At 40.7% G+C, this 19,264-nt stretch overlaps 2 protein-coding genes and 1 pseudogene across 17 annotated transcripts in view; 2 read left to right on the top strand and 1 right to left on the bottom strand.

The window, feature by feature from the left end:
* Positions 1-19,264, top strand: part of MANBAL (mannosidase beta like) — a 634,273-nt gene that overhangs the window by 361,540 nt on the left and 253,469 nt on the right. The gene's annotated exons all lie outside the window — the stretch shown is intronic.
* RBL1 (RB transcriptional corepressor like 1) overlaps positions 1-19,264 on the bottom strand; it is a 90,104-nt gene that overhangs the window by 39,360 nt on the left and 31,480 nt on the right. For all 8 annotated transcript variants that reach the window (XM_050807013.1, XM_050807015.1, XM_050807018.1 and 5 more), the window contains 5 exons: positions 16,580-16,692; positions 15,976-16,079; positions 7,754-7,891; positions 4,885-5,049; positions 2,355-2,487 (listed from right to left, as the gene is read on the bottom strand). In XM_050807013.1, coding sequence (XP_050662970.1) covers positions 2,355-2,487; positions 4,885-5,049; positions 7,754-7,891; positions 15,976-16,079; positions 16,580-16,692 — 653 coding nt within the window. The remainder of the gene's footprint in view (positions 1-2,354; positions 2,488-4,884; positions 5,050-7,753; positions 7,892-15,975; positions 16,080-16,579; positions 16,693-19,264) is intronic.
* On the top strand, positions 9,919-10,400 carry LOC126964347 (ubiquitin-40S ribosomal protein S27a-like; annotated as a pseudogene).

Raw genomic sequence — 19,264 nt, 5'->3', positions numbered from 1 at the left:
CTCCCAAGTAGCTGGGACTACAGGGGCACACTGCCATGCTTGGCTAATTTTTTGTATTTTAGTAGGGTCTGGTTTCCACTGTGTTGCCCGGGCTGGTCTTGAACTCCTGAGCTCAGGCAATCCGCCTGCCTCAGCTTCCCAAAGTGCTAGGATTACAGGTGTAAGCCACTGCGCCAGGCTATTTTTTTTTTTTTGAGATAGAGTCTTGCTGTGTACCCAGGCTGGAGTACAGTGGTACCATCGCTGCTCACTGCAAACTCCATCCCCTGGGTTCAAGCAATTCTCTTGCCTTAGCCACCTGAGCAGTTGGGATTACAGGTGTGTACCACCATGCCTGGCTAATTTTTGTATTTTTAGTAGAGACGGGGTTTCACCATGTTAGCCAGGCTGGTCTCAAACTCCTGACCTCAGATGATCCACCTGCCTCGGCCTCTCAAAGTGCTGGGATTACAGGCGTGAGCCACTATGCCTGACTTTACGCCCTTACGCAATCTTTTTTTTTTTAGGGATGGAGTCTCGCTTTGTCACCCAGGCTAGAGGGCAATGGTGTGATCTCAGCTCACTGCAACCTCCGTCTTCCAGGTTCAAGTGATTCTCTGCCTCAGCCTCCGGAATAGCTGGGATTACAGGCACCCGCCACCACGCCCAGCTAATTTTTGTATTTTTAGTAGAGATGGGGTTTCTCCATCTTGGCCAGGCTGGTCTTGAACTCCTGACCTCATGATCCACCCGCCTCAGCCTCCCAAAGTGCTGGGATTACAGGCGTGAGCCACTGCGCCCGGCCTTTTTTTTTTCTTTTTGAGACAGAGTCTTGCTCCATCCCCCAGGTTGGGGTCCAGTGGTGTGATCTTGGCTCACTGCAACCTCCTGGGTTCAAGTGATTCTCCTGCCTCAGCCTCCTGAGTAGCAGGGATTACAGGCACTCGCCACCACATCCAGCTAATTTTTGTGTTTTGAGTAGAGACAGGGTTTCATCATGTTGGCTAGGCTGGTCTTGAACTCCTGACCTCAGGTGATCTGCCCGCCTCGGCCTCACAAAGTGCTGGGATTACAGGTGTGAGCCACTGTGCCTGGCCTGCAGTCGTTCTTATGATCCTGCATTGCATGTAAAGCAAAGACTGCAGATGGGCAGACAGACAAACACACATACACAATCACACAGAGTCCAAAAATGGATGTACCATACTATGTAACCTGGATACTTGTTCATCTAAGATTTGTTAAGGGATACTATGTGGTCAGGAGATTTTAACTGATTTTTTAAAATCCAAGAACTATATAATCCACAAGATGCACACATCAGCTCGCTACGTCACAAGAGAAAATAAGGAAGAATGAACTAAAATATTTCTATTGGTGAGTTTCAAAATGAACTATTTTAAGAGTATAAATAACTAGTTTATTAGATGAACTTAAGCATTCCAAAGATAATACAAATTTTATTTTGCTTTAAATGTTTTTCTACAGAGACATACACAGGCAAAGCAAGAATATAAATTTGTGAAATTTGGAAAAGTAGGTATTTAGCTTAGTGATACGGTTTGGCTGCATCCCCACCCAAATCTCATCTTGATTGTCATTCCCATAATTCCGTGTCATGGGAGGGACCAGGTGGGAGGTCATTGAATCATGGGGGTGGGTCTTTCCCATGCTGTTCTCCTGATAGTGAATAAGTCTCACGAGATCTGATGATTTTATCAAGGGGAGTTCCCCTGCACAAGCTCTCTTGCCTGCTGCCATGTAAGAGGTGCCTTTGCTCTTCCTTTGCCTTCCACCATGATTGTGAGGCCTCCCCAGTCATGTGGAACTGTGAGTAAATCAAACCTCTTTCCTTTATAAATTACCTAGCTTTGGGTATGTCTTTATTAGCAGCATGAGAAGAGACTAATACACTTATCTTTTTTTTTTCCTTTCTTCTTTTTCTTTTTTTTTGGGACATGAGGGGGGGTCTCACTATTTTGCCCAGGCTGGGTTCAAACACAATCCTCAATCCTCCTGCCTCAGCCTCCTGAGTAGCTAGGACTACAGAAAGATGCCATCATGCCTGACGTTAGCTTATTTAAACAGTTCTCCATTAGCATTCAGGAAAGATTACATACATTTATTAAATAAATTATATTTAAAATTCTATTAATATAGTATACACTATAGTATATAATATATATATTATAGTATATAATGTAGTGTACAATGAGCTACACAGGGGTGCTGGCACAAGCATCAAGCTCCTTTTTGAATCCTGCTGAAAAAATTAGATTTCTTAATAATATACTCACAAGACTTAAAATTTTCTCTGAAAAAAAACCCAAATACCCTTTGTTACTTTTTCATTCCTTTACCAATGTTGAACCTACCTCTTCGAAGACTCCCACTGTCAGTTCGAACTTCCTTGACTCTTGGGTGCATTAGAGGAGACATTGGCATCATGGGAAGATGTCCCTGTACATTTCCTCCATTTCCTGTTTCAAAGTTATTTGGGAATATAACCTGTAGAAAACAAAAACCCTTGGGTTTACATATAAACTTGCTGATTAAAACTTATTAAAAATGTTTTATTTTCTTTTCTTTTTTTGAGATAAAGTCTCACTCTGTTGCCCAGGTTGGAGTGCAGTGGCACGATTTCGGCTCACTGCAACCTCCACCTCTCGGGTTCAAGTAATTCTCCTGCCTCAGCCTCCTGAGTAGCTAGGACTACAGGTGCATGCCATCACACCCAGCTAATTTTTGTATTTTTAGTAGAGACGAGGTTTCACCATGTTGGCCAGGCTGATCTCGAACTCCTGACTTCAGATGATCCACCCACCTCAGCCTCCCAAAGTGCTGGGATTACAGGCGCGAGTCACTGTGCCTGGCCGAAAAAGTGTTTTCTTAACTTTTATTTTTTACTATTTTATTTCTCTTTCTCACTTCTTCACAAAATACAACTTGGATAAAGTGCTCAATTCTTAATGTTAACAAACTTATGGAAAGAGTTCATTTCATTTAACCTTATAATTTATATAGGTAAGTTACCAACCACAAGAACTAAACTTATGAGGTAGGCAGTATCATTCTCCATTTAGGGATGAGAAAATTGAGGATCTGAAGGTGAAATTTGCCCAAGGTCATACAACTAGTAAGTTATAAGAGCAACGGCTTCAATACTAATCCTTCTTCGAGTTCACAGCTTTTTTGAACTTGAAGGAGTTTGAAGTTCTTCAATGGAAATAAACTGATGAACACTGAAGAGTGGCCCAGTAAGTTACTGTCTGCTGCAAAAGACCAAAGAAGTATGGAAGAGAGATTTCAAGCAACCATCTTCTTTTCAATTCCTCCTGGCCTTGGATAGCTCTAGTAGTTTGGGATTAGGGAAAAATTTAAGAAGACTAATGAAGTACATAAGGAGACAAAACAAAGAAGAATCAAAAGACAGGAGTTACAAAAGAATAACAGAAGTAGAGAAAAAAAAACACCTCGATTTCTCACATGATACTACTATTAAAAATGCAATTTGTGTACAACTCTGGGCACACATTTTTAATTTTTATTTATTTATTTAATTTTTTTTGAGACAGAGTCTTGCTCTGTTGTCCAGGCTGGAGTGCAACAGCACCATCTCAGCTCACTGCAACCTCCGCCTCCCGGGTTCAAGCAATTCTCCTGCCTCAGCCTCCCAAGTAGCTGGGATTATAGGTGTGTGCCACCATGCCCGGCTAATTTTTTTGTATTTTTAGTAGAGACAGGGTTTCACCATGTTGGCCAGCCTGGTCTCAAACTCCTGACCTCAGGCAATCCACCCGCCTTGGCCTCCCAAAGTGCTGGGATTACAGTCATGAGCCATTGTGGCTGGCCTTTGTTTTTTATTTTTTAATTCTAAATGCCACTAATGAAAAGTGTTCAATCTTTATACAGACATTTGAAAAATTTTAAATAAGTTTAACGGTTTCCTAGACATGATACCAAAAAGCACAAGCAGAAGAAAAAAATATCTGAATTGGACACCATCAAAATTAAAAATATTTGCATTTCAAAGACACCATCAAGAAAGTGAAGACAGGCCAGGCGCAGTGCCTCATACCTGTAATCCCAGCACTTTGGAAGACCATCCTAGCTAACACGGTGAAACCCCTTCTCTACTAAAAATACAAAGAAATCAGCTGGGCGTGGTGGTGGGTGCCTATAGTCCCAGTTACTCGGGAGGCTGAGGCAGAGAATTGCTTGAACCGGGAGGCAGATGTTGCAGTGAGCCGAGATTGCGCCACTGCATTCCAGCCTGGGTGACAGAGCAAGACTCCGTCTTAAAAAAAGAAAAACAGAAAGAAAAAAAAATTAGCCGGGTTTGGGTGTGGTGGTATGTGCCTGTGGTCTCAGCTACTTGAGAGGCAGAAGGGCCGTTTGGGCCGAGGAAGTTGAGGGTGCAGTCAGTGTGCCACATTTGCAACACTGCACACCAGCCCGGGCAACAGAGGGAAACCCCACCTTAAAAAAAAAGAGGAAATGAAATACTGATACATTCTACAACATGGATGAACCTTAAAAACATTATGCTAAGCGACAGACACCCAGTCAAAAGGAACTACATTTTTATGATTCCATTTATATGAAATGTCTAGAATAGGCAAATTTACGGAGACAGAAAGTAGATTAGCAGTTACTTAGAGCTAGGGAGAAGATATAGGGGTAGGGAAGTGATAGCTAAAGGATGTACGTTTCTTTTTGAAGTGATGAATATATTCTAAAATTGTGGTTATGGCTGCACATATCTATTTATATACTAAAACCACTGAATTGTACACTTAAAATGGGTGAACTGTATGGCATAGGAATTCTCTCTCAATAAAGCTGTTTTATTTTTTATTTTTTATTTTTTTTAATGATAGGATTATCAGCCTTGCCCAGACTCACTTCTTCACAGGTAGGAACTTTGTTTGCAGAAACCTGGAGAGCCTCCCATAGTGCAGAATCATGACTCCATGCTAAACTCTCCAAAATCTGTTCTTCAATGCTGTTCAGGTGTTTCACCATGTCCCTCGAGAGCCCCTCTTCTGAGCGGATCACCACCTCAATAACCTGCAGAGGAGAAAGGTGAGAAGGCAATGTGGTTTCAAGCAGTTAGTTCTAGTCTGGACTTGCATGTAGGACTAGCTGTGGCTTTCTTCTTCTTTTTGAGACAGAGTTTCCCTCTATTGCCCAGGCTGGAGAGCAGTGGTGCAATCTTGGCTCACTGCAACCTCTGCCTCACGGGTTCAAATGATTCTCCTGCCTCAGACTCCCGAGTAGCTGGGATTACAGGCACCTGCCACCACACCTGGCAAATTTTTGTAGTTTTTAGTAGAGCTGAGGTTTCACCATGTTGGCCAGGCTGGTCTAGAACTCCTGACCTCAGGTGATCTGCCCGCCTAGGCCTCCCAAAGTGTTGGGATTACAGGTGTGAGTCACTGCACCCGGCCACTGTGGCCTTATTCTGTGGCACAGAACCAAAATCATCTTTGAACCATAATTCTGTGGCTTACTAACATCTTCTAATTTATAAAGGAGCTTTTAAGTTCTTTAAAATATGTTCACATACATTTCTGTTTTTCACGTTTTATTTTATAAATGACAACCTGAGGCAATGACAGGTGATAACTGGTCAACAGCCCAACAGTGGGAGAAGTCAGGTGTTAGGTTCCAAGTCTAGTTCTATTTTAAATGTATTGTTCCTTTCCAGACTATTTTTTCCGCTAACTCAAAATAACAGAATGAATGAACTATTTAAAGTGACTTTGCTTATATATACTATAATTCTATTTTAATAAGGGAAGTATCCAGAAAAAGTTTATATACATAAAATATTAATAATAGGAGTAATAATTAGATTATGATGTATGACTTTAATATTCACATTTATTTATTTATTTATTTTGAGACGGAGTCTTGCTGTATGGCGCCATCTCGGCTCACTGCAATCTCTGCCTCCCAGGTTCAAGCCATTCTCCTGCCTTAGCCTCCCAGGTAGCTGGGACTACAGGCACGTGCCACGATGCCCGGCTAATTTTTTGTATTTTTAGTAGAGATGGGGTTTTGCCATATTAGCCAGGATGGTCTCAATCTCCTGATCTCATGATCTGCCTGCCTCGGCCTCCCAAGTGCTGGGATTATAGGTGTGAGCCATTGCGCCTGGCCCACATTTATGTTTATGATTTTCTTCAAGCAGCACACATCATTTATGTCGTTTAAAAAAACAAAGGAGGGCGACACAGTGACTCATGCCTGTAATCCCAACACTTTGGGAGGCCACAGTGAGAGGACTGCTTGAGCCCAGGAGTTCGAGACCAGCCTGGGCAACATAGTGAAACCGAGTCTCTACAAAAAAAAAAAAGGCATTTAGCTTCTTGAATAAAATAAGGATGTTACAAATAAAAACAAATTAGTATGAGGTTGTTGACAAAACTAAACTTTTTCCTAATGGCAAAAGTTGAATATATACATTAACATTAAAGTAAGTGTATAGTAGAATCACTTCTCCCTAAGAAACCTAAAAATACTTTAATCACACTCAATAATTCACAGAGATAAGCTTTCCAATGACCTGCATTTTCTACAACTTTAATTCAGGCATACTTTAGGTATAAAAATTTAACTCTTCAAACCAATTTTTCCATCACCAGTAGAAAAGTAGCCTAGATGAATAAATATTAACTAAATCATGCCAAGAAGCATAACAGTAGCATTAGTCTTAAATTTCGATACTATGTAACATTAAACGTTATTGACTGTGATGACTAAATGTTATTGAGGGTGATGATGTAGTTCAATAGCTATGACCTCTGTTTTATTTTGAAAAGATAATAAAAATAGTTGTAGTAAGAAAAATACTTAAGATTCATTCACACTGAATTAGCTCAAACTTGGGGAAGAAGCATAATCTATTATTACAGCTTTATTAGTTAGACTATCACCAAAATCAATTTTAGGTCTTTTTTCCTCTTGGTAGAAAGTTTTTTGTTCTTCACCACGCATTTGTTTAACAGGATTATAATTTTCATTCATAAATAGGGAAAATATGAAGTTAAGTACTAGTTCCAGGTCATATTTTCAAGTCTGTGATAACAAAGGAACTGAAGCTATAAGATTGACTTAATTTACCTTCTCACCTTCTCTCTCTCCTTTTTTTTGTTTGAAACAAGGTCTTGCTTAGGTGCCCAGGCTGGAGTGGTGTGGTGGCACAATCATAGCTCACTGTAACCTCAAACTCCTGGACTCAAGCCATCCTCCAGCCTCAGTTTTCCTAAGTGCTGGGATTATAGATGTGAGCCACTGTATGCTCAACTGTCTCTTGTGTTCCTGGTTTCACCCAAAAGGAATACATATTATCATTTTTTTTTCTTGAGACAGAATTTTGCTCTTGTCATCTAGGCTGGAGTGCAAACCTCCACCTCCCAGGTTCAAGCAATTCTCCTGCCTCAGCCTCCTGAGCAGCTGAGATTACAGGTGCTCGCCACTATGCCCGGCTACTTTTTTTTGGTATTTTTAGTAGAGATGGAGTTTCACCATGTTGGCCAGGCTGGTCTCGAACTCCTGACCTCAGGTGATCCTCCCACCTTGGCCTTCCAAAGTGCTGGGATTACAGGCATGAGCCACTGTACCTAGCCAGGAATATATATTTTCAGAACACATCTGGAAACATTTTCCAGATATCACAACAGTGTTTTTCTTCAGCACTAAGATAAATACAATGTTTCTGTGAGAAACACCGTTTTCATCTCATAACAGAACTTTGTTTTCATCTTACCTTATAGAAGTAAAATGGTTGCAAGTTGAGAACTTCAATAATCCAAGGAAAAGTACGAGGTGAGCTATAGGCAAAGAGCACAATTTCCAAACAACAAGCCATCAAGGAATGATGAAATATATCTTGCTCTAAAAGAACCTGGGGGAAGAGAAAGACCACAGTTTAATATTCTTCAGCAATTTCAGTCTTCGCCATTGTACAAAGAAAACTATGGAAACAAGAAACAATAACGTGCAAATTATATTATACTAGATTACTGGAAATAAAAATTTGAGTTCTCAAACTGGTAGTTTTCCTGTAATACCTAATCTTGCTCAGTGGTAGGTAATAAATTTAAATAAGGTGTACATAACAATCTGCTTTGAAATCTGAACAAATAATATGTCAGTATTCCCATCAACAGAAAAGCATGAGAATTGGTTGTTTTTTTTCTTAATGACAGTTAATTGTTTTGTCAACATAAGGATTTATTTATCAAAACAGAAATGAAAGGTAATATGCCACATTAGACAAAAATGTTTAGAAAAAGAAATATTTCACTGAGAAAATAAAAGTCCTACTTTACCATTACATTTAATATAAGTTTTCAGTTTTAAAAACAGTGTTTGTTGCCTTCTTTCTTTCAAATATCACCCCAGATTAGCTGAGCGTGGTGGCTCTCCCCTGTAATCTCAGCACTTTGGGAGGCCGAGGCAGGTGGATTACTTGAGGTCAGGAGTTCAAGACCAGCTTGGCCATCATGGTGAAACCCTGTCTCTACTAAAAATACAAAAATTAGCTGGGTGTGGTGGCACATGCCTGTAATCCCAGTTACTCCGGAGGCTGAGGCAGTGGAATCACTTAAACCTGGGAGGCAGAGGTTGCAGTGAGCCGAGATCACACCACCACACTCCAGACTGGGTAACAGAGCGAGACTCAGTCTCAGAAAAAAACAAAAAACAAAAACAAAAAAACCAAATATCACCCCAAATCAAGAAAGGATAAAAAACAGAAACTCCATCATCAGTTAAACTAGGAGTCATCTGTAACTGTAAACCACAATATATGAAGGATGACAAATTACTCAGCAGAAGGGATGATGGTCAAGCCTAAGGACCTGCAGTGAGACATTTAAAACAAATGAATCTGCTCTAAAAGACATAGCAACTGAGGACACAGGCAGAATGGGAAGTAGGGGTGAAGCACTGGGTGGGTGATCTGAAAGTCTTAGGATCCTCAGGTCCCCACACAACTCCCACTCTATGGGATCAGATGACAGACCTCTATTCTGTCTCCACAGGAATCTACAGGATTATTCTCCAGAGAAATTGAACTGAAGACTCAGAGGTAGAGAACATCAGGCACAGAAAAGACTAAGGTTTTAGTCTTTAGAGACTCTGCAGACTGAACCATAAGATCAAATTTCCCTTCCTTCTTCTGATCCACAACACCAGCAGCCAGGCAAGATGTTAACAGATATGTCTCTGGAGAAACTGAGACATTCCAGAAAAGTTTTATGGGCACCAGCAGATGAGATTCTCTAACACTCTGTGATCATCTGAGGTCAATGGACTTTTTATTTCCACTCTTGAAATAAAAGAGCTTTGAAACAAACTTTTACTGCCTCACTCACACAGCTTTGAACACAAGTTTTTGTGTCTCATTCAAATTTAAGTGGACAACCAAGAATTATCCGACATTTGAGGAAAACCTCTTAACTGAAAAACATAGGTCAAAACAAACAGAAAAGCGAGGTGCAGCAGCATGTACCTGTAGTCCCAGCTACTTGGGAAGCTGAGGCAGGAGGATCACTTGAACCCAGCAGTTGACACTAGCCTGAGCAACATAGCGAGACACCATCGTACTAAAAAAAAAAAGAAAAAAAAAAGCCAGGTGCGGTGGCTCACTCCTGTAACCCCAGCACTTTGAAAGGCCGAGGCGGGTGGATTAGCTGAGGTCAGGAGTTCGAGACCAGCTTGGCCAACATGGTAAAACCCCATCTCTACCAAAAAATACAAAAATTTGCTGGGCGTGGTAGCATATGCCTATAATCCCAGCTACTCAAGAGGCTGAGGCAGGAGAATCGTTTGAATCCGTTGAGGCGAAGCTTACAGTGAGCCAAGATCATGCTACTGCACTCCAGCCAGGGCGACAGAGCGAGACTCTGTCCCCCTTCCCCGCCAAAAAAATTAAAGATCCGCTATCTGCAAATGCAGATTTTCGTGAAAACCCTTACAGGGAAGACCATCACCCTTGAGGTTGAACCCTTGAACACAACAGAAAATGTAAAGGCCAATATCCAGGATAAGGAAGGAATTCCTCCTGATCAGCAAAGACTGATCTTTGCTGGCAAGCAATTGGAAGATGTCTGACTACAACATTCAAAAGGAGTCTACTCTTCATCTTGTGTTGAGACTTCGTGGTGGTGCTAAGAAAAGGAAGAAGTCTTACACCACTCCCAAGAAGAATAAGCACAAGAGAAAGAAAGAAGGTTAAGCTGGCTATCCTGAAATATTATAAGGTAGATGAGAATGGCAAAATTAGTTGCTTTCGTCGAGAGTGCCCTTCTGATGAATGTGGTGCTGGAGTGTTTATGGCAAGTCACTTTGACAGACGTTATTGTGGCAAATGTCTGACTTACTGCTTCAACAAACCAGATGTCAAGTAACTGTGTATGAGTTAATAAAAAACATAAACTAATATTTTAAAAAAATTAAAAATATTTTTTAAAAAGAGAGAAAAAAGGCTGGACACAGTGGCTCATACCTGTAATCCCAGTGCTTTGGGAGGCTGAGGTGGGTGGATCACCTGAGGTCAGGAGTTGGAGACCAGCCTGACCAACATGGAGAAACCCTATCTCTACTAAAAATACAAAAGTAGCCAGGTGTGGTGGCGCATCCCTGTAATCCCAGCTGCTCGGGAGACTGAGGCAGGAGTATCGCTGGAATCCGGGAGGCGGAGGTTGTGGTAAGCCAAGATCTTACCATTGCACTCCAGCCTGGGCAACAAGAGTGAAACTCTGTCTCAAAAAAAAGAAAGAAAACAAAAAAAAAGAAAAAAGAAAGAGAGAAAAATGGAGAAAAATTCAGGAGAAACAGAGGTGAAGCAGTTAAGAAAACTTCAAATAAATCTAAATTAGTAACTTTAGAGAACATGAAAGAGAAATGAAAATGTAGTTGAAATTAAAAGTTCATTGGGACGAGATGAAAAGTAAATATCTTTAAAAGTAGAATAAAAGAGATAAAGAAATGGAAAATAAGAGAAGAAATTAAGAAGGTCAATTCAGAAGGTCCATCATCTGAAAAATAGAAGTTCCAGAAAGATAAATCAGTGGGCAATATATCATCGAAGAAATAACACAATAAAATGACCAAAACTGCAGGGCATAAATTTCTAGACTAAATGGGCAACTCTGTGGGAATGACAAATACATGAATGAAAAAAACACAGTCAGATACATTTTTACAAATTTAAGAATATCAGTGATAAAAGATAAAGATTCCAGAAAAAAAAACAGGTCACATACTACTAAGTGAGAATGCGAATGTCACTGGACTTCTCATTAGTAACAGTGGAATTTATAATAGAAAATAATGCAACAGTGCCTTCAAACTCATAAAGGAAAATGATTGTCAGTCTAAAATTATTTTCTTTTTTTAAGTTAATTTTTTGTTTTTAGGGATGGGGACTTGTTATGTTGCCTAGGTTGGAGTACAGTAGCTATTCACAGTACAATCATCCTACACAGTGTACATACAGTACATATTACAACCTCAAACTCCTGGGCTCAAGCAATCCTCTTGTCTCAGCCTCCCACCAATCTTTTTTTCTTTTTTTGTCTGAGATGGAGTGTTGCTCTTGTTGCCCAGGCTGGAGTGCAATGGCGTGATCTCGGCTCACTGCAACCTCTGTCTCCTGGGTTAAAACAATCCTGCCTCAGCCTTTCCCTAGTAGCTGGGATTACAGGCATGTGCCACCACGCCTGGTTCATTTTGTATTTTTTAGTAGAGACAGGGTTTCACCATGTTGGTCAGGCTGGTCTAGAACTCCTGACCTTAGGTGATCCACCTGCCTTGGCCTCCCAAAGTGTTGGGATTACAGAGGTGAGCCACAGCACCCGGCCTCTCCCATCAATCTTGAATTCTGTACATAGACAACTATCAATCAATTATGAGTCTAAAATAAAGGTACTTATGCAAAATCTTTAAAAGGGACTTTAAGTGAGGTAAGGTTTCTATACTTTACTTAAATTAGTTAAATGGCTATATAAAACATCTATTAAAAAAAAAACTTTACGAGGCTCTAAAAAATGTTCAAGTTACCACAGGAAGGGAGGAAAAAGAAAACAAAATTTAAAAAAAGAGTGAGAACAAAGAGAAAACAAAAATAAAATGGCAGACTTAAGCACTAACATAACAATTACTAAATGTAAGTCATCTAAATTTACTAATTAAATGACAGAGATTAGCAAAGATTAGGGAAAAAAAAATGACCCAACTATATACTGACTATAAGAAATTCACTTCAAAGATCACTTGAAAAAGGATGAAAAAAAATATGCCACGCAAACATTAATGAAAAGAAGGCAGGAGTGGTTGTGCATAAACATCAGGTAGATTTCAGAGCAAAGAAAATTACCATGGACAGAGAGGAACATTTTATTTATTTATTTAATTTTTAATTTTTTTTTTGAGATGGAGTCTCACTCTGTTGCCCAGGCTGGAGTGCAGTGGCGCAATCTTGGCTCACCACAACCTCCGCCTCCCAGGTTCAAGAGATTCTCCTGTCTCAGCCTCCCGAGTAGCTGGGATTACAGGTGCACGCCACTATGCCTGGCTAATTTTTGTATTTTTAGTAGAGACGGGGTTTCACTATGTTGGCCAGGCTGGTCTCGAACTGCTGACCTTGTGATCCACCCAGCTTGGCCTCCCAAAGTGCTGGGATTATAGGCGTGAGTCACCATGTCCAGCCTTATTTATTTATTTTGAGATGCAGTCTTGCTCTGTCTTCCAGGCAGGAGTGCAGTGGTGTGATCTTGGCTCACTGCAACCTCTGCCTCCCGGGCTCAAGCAATTCTCCTGCTCCAGCCTCCCAAGTAGCTGGGATTGCAGGCACCTGCCACCATGCCCGGCTAATTTTTGTATTTTTATTTATTTGTTTTTTTGAGATGGAGTCTTACTCTGTTGCACAGGGTGGAGTGCAGTGGTGCGATCTTGGCTCACTGCAGCCTCCACCTCCTAGGTTCAAGCTATTCTCCTGTCTCAAACTCCTGAGTAGCTGGGACTATGGGCACTCACCACCACCCCTGGCTAATTTTTGTATTTTTAGTTGAGATAGGGTTTTGCCATGTTGGTCAGGCTGGTCTCGAACTCCTGACCTCAGGTGATCCACCTGCCTCGGTCTCCTAAAGTGCTGGGATTAGAGATGTAAGCCACCATGCTCAGCCTTTTATATTTTTAGTAGAGACCGTGTTTCGCCATGTTGGCCAGGCTGGTCTCGAACTACTGACCTCAGGTGACCCACCTGCCTCAGTCTCCCAAAGTGCTGGGATTACAGGCGTGGGCCACTGCACCTGGCCAGGGAGTAACATTTTATAATGATTACAGAGTCAATTCATTAAGAAGGCAGACAGCAATCCTAAATGTGTAAGCATCAAACAGCAGAGCTTCAAAATATGTGGAGAAAAGCTGACAGACTTGAAAGAAATAGACAAATCTATAATCATACATGAATACTTCAACATCCTCTATCAACAACTGATATAACAACTAGACTGGAAATCATGAAGAATATAAAATAACAACATCAACCAACAAGATAAAATTGACATTTACAGAATACTCCATCCGAACATAGCAGAATACAGCAGATCCTTGAATAACAACATTTCGCTCAACATCGTTTTGTCATAACAATGAAAAATAACGGATTCCCAGCTGGGGCCACTGTATGAAATTTGTACATTCTCCTATGTCTGCATGAGCTCTCTCTGGGTACTCTGGTTTCTTCTTACATTTCAAAGATATGTACATTAGCTTAACTGACGTATCTAAATTGTGACAGTGTAAGTGTGGGTGTGTGTGTGTCCTATGATGAAATGGTGTCCTGACTAGGATTGGGTCCCGCCTTTCATCTTGAGCTGCTGAGGTAGGCTCCAGCCACTCATGACCTTGAACAGGAATAACTGGGTAAGTAATAATCTTCCTTATTTTTATTACTCTTTCTCTTATTTATTTCAACGTTTAACGTTGTAAGTGTTTTGTCTTTATTTAGAAGTTTGGTGATGTTTTTGTGACTAGACGTATGCCAAAGGAACTTAAACTCTTGCTTATATCAGTTAGCCTGTGGTAAAATTGGTTTCATTGTGTGTTGTTTTTGCTTAAAGTCAGTTTCCAAGAACCTACTGACAAGGTTAAATGTGAGGATTTACATTCTTTTCAAGTGGCCACAGAACATTCACCATGATAAACCATATCCTGGGCTACAAAATAACTAAAACAAATTGAAAAGAATTGAATTCATACAGAGTATGTAGAAGTGGGAAACAGTAATGGCTGAGAGGAGTAAGTGTAACTAACTATAAACGGGTAGCAGGAAGGAGATCTTTAACAGTTCAGTATCTTTATTTTGGTGATGGTTACATAATCTCTGCATATGATACAATTTTATACACACACACACATACACACTGTTTTAATGTCAATTCCCCAGTTCTGATACTGCAGTATATAAAACTGTAACCACTGGGGAAACTGGATATAGGATGTGTGGGACCTCTCTGTACTACTTTTGCAACTTTCTGTGAATCTGGAATTATTTCAAAATAAAAAGTTGGCCGGGTGCAGTGGCTCACACCTGTAATCCCAGCACTTTGGGAGGCTGAGGCAGGTGGATCACGAGGTCAGGAGTTCAAGACCAGCCTGGCCAAGATGGTGAAACCCTGTCTCTACTAAAAATACAAAAAAATTAGCCGAGTGTGGTGGCGAGTGCCTGCAATCTTGCCTGGAATCTTGGGATTCCAGCTAGTCGGAAGGCTGTGGCAGAGAATTGCTTGAACTCAGGAGGCGGAGGTTACAGTGAGCTGAGATTGTGCTACTGCACTCCAGCCTGGGCGACAGAGCGAGATTACATATCAAAATAAATAAATAAATAAATAAAAATAAAAAAATTAAAATAAATAAAGTTAAAAAATTTACTTCTTTCAGCTAGGTGAGGTGGCTGTAATCCTAGCACTTTGGGAGGCTGAGGCGGGCAGATCACTTGAGGTCAGGAGTTCAAGACCAGCCTGGCCAACATGGTAAAACCCTGTCTTTACTAAAAATACAAAAATTAGCCAGGCGTGGTGGTGGGCACCTGTAACCCCAGCTACTCGGGAGGCTAAGGCATGAGAATCGCTTGAACCCAGGAGATGGAGGTTGCAGTGAGCCAAGATCGTGCCACTGCACTCCAGCCTAGGCGACAGAGCAAGACTCAGTCTAAAAAAAAAAAAATACATATATATATATATATATGTATATTTACTTATTTCTCAGAAAGCCATGGGATTGTATGCACCATCAAGATTATTAGTGTAAACTATGAAAGAGAAAGACACAGAATCCAGGAAAAAGAGAAACCAACACAGAAAATATATGAAAAAAATTTCCAGGTAAACACAAAGAGAAATTCTATTACAATAGTTACGCAGCATCCTTAAGACATCAACCTGTTCCTATTGGGATAGAAAGTTAGAAGACTCCAAGAGTGACTGCAGAGGGAAATAATGAAGGAAGAGGAAACAAAGATCATATGATAGGTTTGAATTTGTAGAAAAATTCTTTTATACAGCTTATTGGAGAGAGTGGTCTGACTTGGTCAAATAGTTAAAGAACCAAAACAAACCGCCCCCCCTCCCCCCACCATTTTATAATCCAAAATCCTTGGAAGGTATGGACAAATGTCTTAACTAACAGTTGCTTTAACAGATGGAGGGATCACTAGCTGGGAATGAAGGACAAAAACAAAAAACAAAACAAAAAAAACTTAAAACACACTGACGTGTACCAAAGATGAACTTTATGTTATTTCACATTTCTGCCTAGATGTGATTAGCCTTGCATGTGCTAAAGTCAACTAAATGTCATCCTGGCCAAGTGTGTCCTAGATTGGTGACCCCCACAATGCCTTACAGAGCCTCTCAAAACACTGCTTCCAGGCTGCGACTTTTGGACCTTGCCAGTAGCGCAGAGAGTGGATTTACTTACTGACATGTCCATTCCATGAAGTCTTCGTGTTTCCTGAACCATTACGGTCTCTAGTATTTTATAATACAAAATTTCTGCCAGCTTTAGTCTGTTTACAGCAAAGTCTATTGGGGAAATACAGAGAAAACATGTGTTAATGAATTTTAGTTGTTAAGGACTGAAAAGCAAAAATTATACATAAACTTAAATCTGATACATTAAGAATAGCAGGGTAGCCTGGGAGTGGTGGCTCACACCTGCAATCCTAGCACTCTGGGAGGCCTAGGAGAGCAGATCACCTGAGGTCCGGAGTCTGAGACCAGCCTGACCAACACGGTGAAACTCCGTCTCTACTAAAAATACAAAATTAGCCCGTGTGGTGGTGGGTGCCTGTAATAGCAGCTACTTGGTAGGCTGAGGCAGAAGAATTGCTTGAACCTGGGAGGAGGAGGTTGCAGTGAGTCAAGATCGCGTCACTGTACTCCAGCCTGGGCAACTTGGTCTCAAAAAAAAAAAAAAAGAAAGAAAGAAAGAAGAATAACGGGAGAGGAAAAAACTTGAATTTCTAATTTTGGGGGGATTACTTATTTTCAATGCTATGCCAACTTTAGTTTTCTTTTCTTACCTATGTGAGATCCTGGCTGTTCATCTGTTGATTGAGTATAGTGTTGGCAGAAAGTCTCTCCCATTCCTTTTAGTATTTTCATAATGTTTTCCATAGGATTACGCACACAAGATCTACAAAATACAAGAGGACCCTAATTACAAAAACAAACAAACAAACAAAAAAACAACTCTACACCACAGTATTAACATGCCTTCTTTTTTTTTGTTTTTTTGAGACGGGGTCTCACTCTGTTGCCCAGGCTGGAGTGCAATGACGCAATCTCAGCTCACTGTAACCTCTGCCTCCCAGGTTTAAGCGATTCTCCCGTCTCAACCTCCCAAGTAGCTGGGATTACAGGCGCGCGCCACCATACCCGGCTAATTTTTGTAGTTTTAGTAGAGATGGGTTTCACCATGTTGCCCAAGTTGGTCTAGATCTCCTGACCTTGTGATCCACCCACCTCAGCCTCCCAAAATGCTGAAGTAATAGGTGTGAGCCACCATGCCTGGCCCACATGCCTTCTTTCAAGAATTGGTTTTTAGCAGCCAAAGTTGTATTCTCAGTTGGAAATCTACATATGTAAACAAAGCTTTATATGATAACATATTTTAACATGTAAATTACATAATAAAAATACAGATTGTATACACATGTAATATAACTTTGCTGCTGTAAGTTTGACCATACTATGTACCCTATATGAGTGGAATCATGCAGTATTTTGTCTTTTTGTGATTGACTAACTTCACTTAACATAATGTACTAAAGGTTCATCCATGTTGTAGCAAATGGCAGGATTTCCTTCTTTTATAAGGCTGAATAATATTGCATCTCATATCTATATGTGTATCTATATATATACACACACACACAAATACACACACAGTATTTTGTCTATCAATGGACACTTAAGGTGTTTCCACATCTTGGTTATTGGGAATAATGCTGCAGTGAACATGACGTGCAAATATCCCTTTGAGATGCTGTTTTTAATTCTTTTGGATGTATACCCAGAAGTGGTATTGCTGAGTCATATGGTACTTCTATTTTTAATTTTTTGAGGAACCTCCATACTGTTTTCCATAGTGGCTGCACCACTTTACAATTCTACTAACAGTGTGTAAGCGTTCCTATTTCTCCACATCCTTACCAACACCTGCTATTTTGGGTTTTTTGGGGTGATGAGTGGGAAGTGGCTATGCTGATATGTGAGGTATTATCTCATTGTGATTTTGATTTGCAACTCCCTGATAAGTGATATCAGATTTTTTTTCATATGCTTTTGGCCAGTTGCATATATTCTTTGGAGAAATATCTACTCAATCCTTTATACATTTTTAAATTGAGTTATTTGTTGTTCTTGAGTTTTAGGAGTTCTTTACATATTCTGAGTATGAACCCCTCATCTAATATACGGTTTACAATTACTTTTCCCATTCTATAGGCTGTTTTTTTACTCTGTTGATTGTTTTCTTTGCTATGTTAAAGCTTTCAGGTTTGAGGCTGGGCATGGTGGCTCATACCTATATTCTCAGCACTTCAGGAGGCCAAGGTGGGTAGATCACTTGAGGCCAGGAGTTGGAGACCAGCCTGGCCAACATGGTGAAACCCTGTCTCTACTAAAAATACAAAAATTGGCCAGGCCTGGTGGCTAACGCCTGTTGTAATCCCAGCACTTTTGGAGGCCAAGGTGGTGGATTACTTGAGGTCAGCAGTTCAAGACCAGCCTGACCAACATGGTAAAACCCCATCTCTACTAAATACAAAAAATTAGCCGGGCATGGTGGTGCATGCCTGTCATCCAGCTACTTGGGAGGCTGAGACAGAAGAATCAATTGAACCTGGGAGGTGGAGATTGCAGTGAGCTGAGATCGAGCCATTGCACTCCAGCCTGGGCAATAACAGCGAAACTCTCTCAAAAAAAAAAAAAAAAAAAAAAAAAAAAAAAAAAAAATGTTGGGCGTGGTGGCTTATGCCTATAATCCCAGCACTTCAGGAGGCCAAGGCAGGAGGATCATGAGGTCAGGAGATTGAGAACATCCTGGTCAAGACGGTGAAACCCCATCTCTACTAAAAATACAAAAATTAGCTGGGCATAGTGGCAGGTGCCTGTAGTCTCAGCTAGAGGCTGAGGCAGGAAAATTGCTTGAACCTGGGAGGCAGAGTTTGCAGTGAGCCGAGATCACGTCATTGCATTCCAGCCTGGTGACAGAGCAAGACTACGTTCCAAAACAAACAAACAAACAAACAATGGCCACAATGGCTAAGTTTTATTTATTTTGTTTTTTGTAAAGATGAGGTCTTGCTATGTTGCCCGGGCTAGTCTCAAACTCCTGAGCTCAAGCAAAACACCCACCCTGGCCTATCAAAGTCCTGGGATTACAGATATGTGCCATTGCACCTGGCCTCTAATATAGATATCTTAACAATATTAAGTCTTCCAGTCCACAAACACAGATGTCTTTCTTTCTTTTTTTTTTTTTTTTTGAGATAGGGTCTCGCTCTGTTGCCCAGGTTAGAGTACAATGGTGTGATCATGGCTGAGCTCAAGCGACTCTCCCATCTCAGCCTCCCAAGTAGTTGGAATGCATATCACCATGACTAATTTTTAAATTTTTTCTGAGAGACAGGGTCCCATCATGTTGCTCAGGCTGGTCTTAAACTCCTGGGCTCAACTGATCCTCTTGCCTCAGCCTCCCAAAG

The sequence above is a fragment of the Macaca thibetana genome, chromosome 10 (genome assembly GCF_024542745.1).
Source record: "Macaca thibetana thibetana isolate TM-01 chromosome 10, ASM2454274v1, whole genome shotgun sequence".
NCBI lineage: Eukaryota > Metazoa > Chordata > Mammalia > Primates > Cercopithecidae > Macaca > Macaca thibetana.
This window is presented reverse-complemented; position numbering and strand designations above follow the sequence as displayed.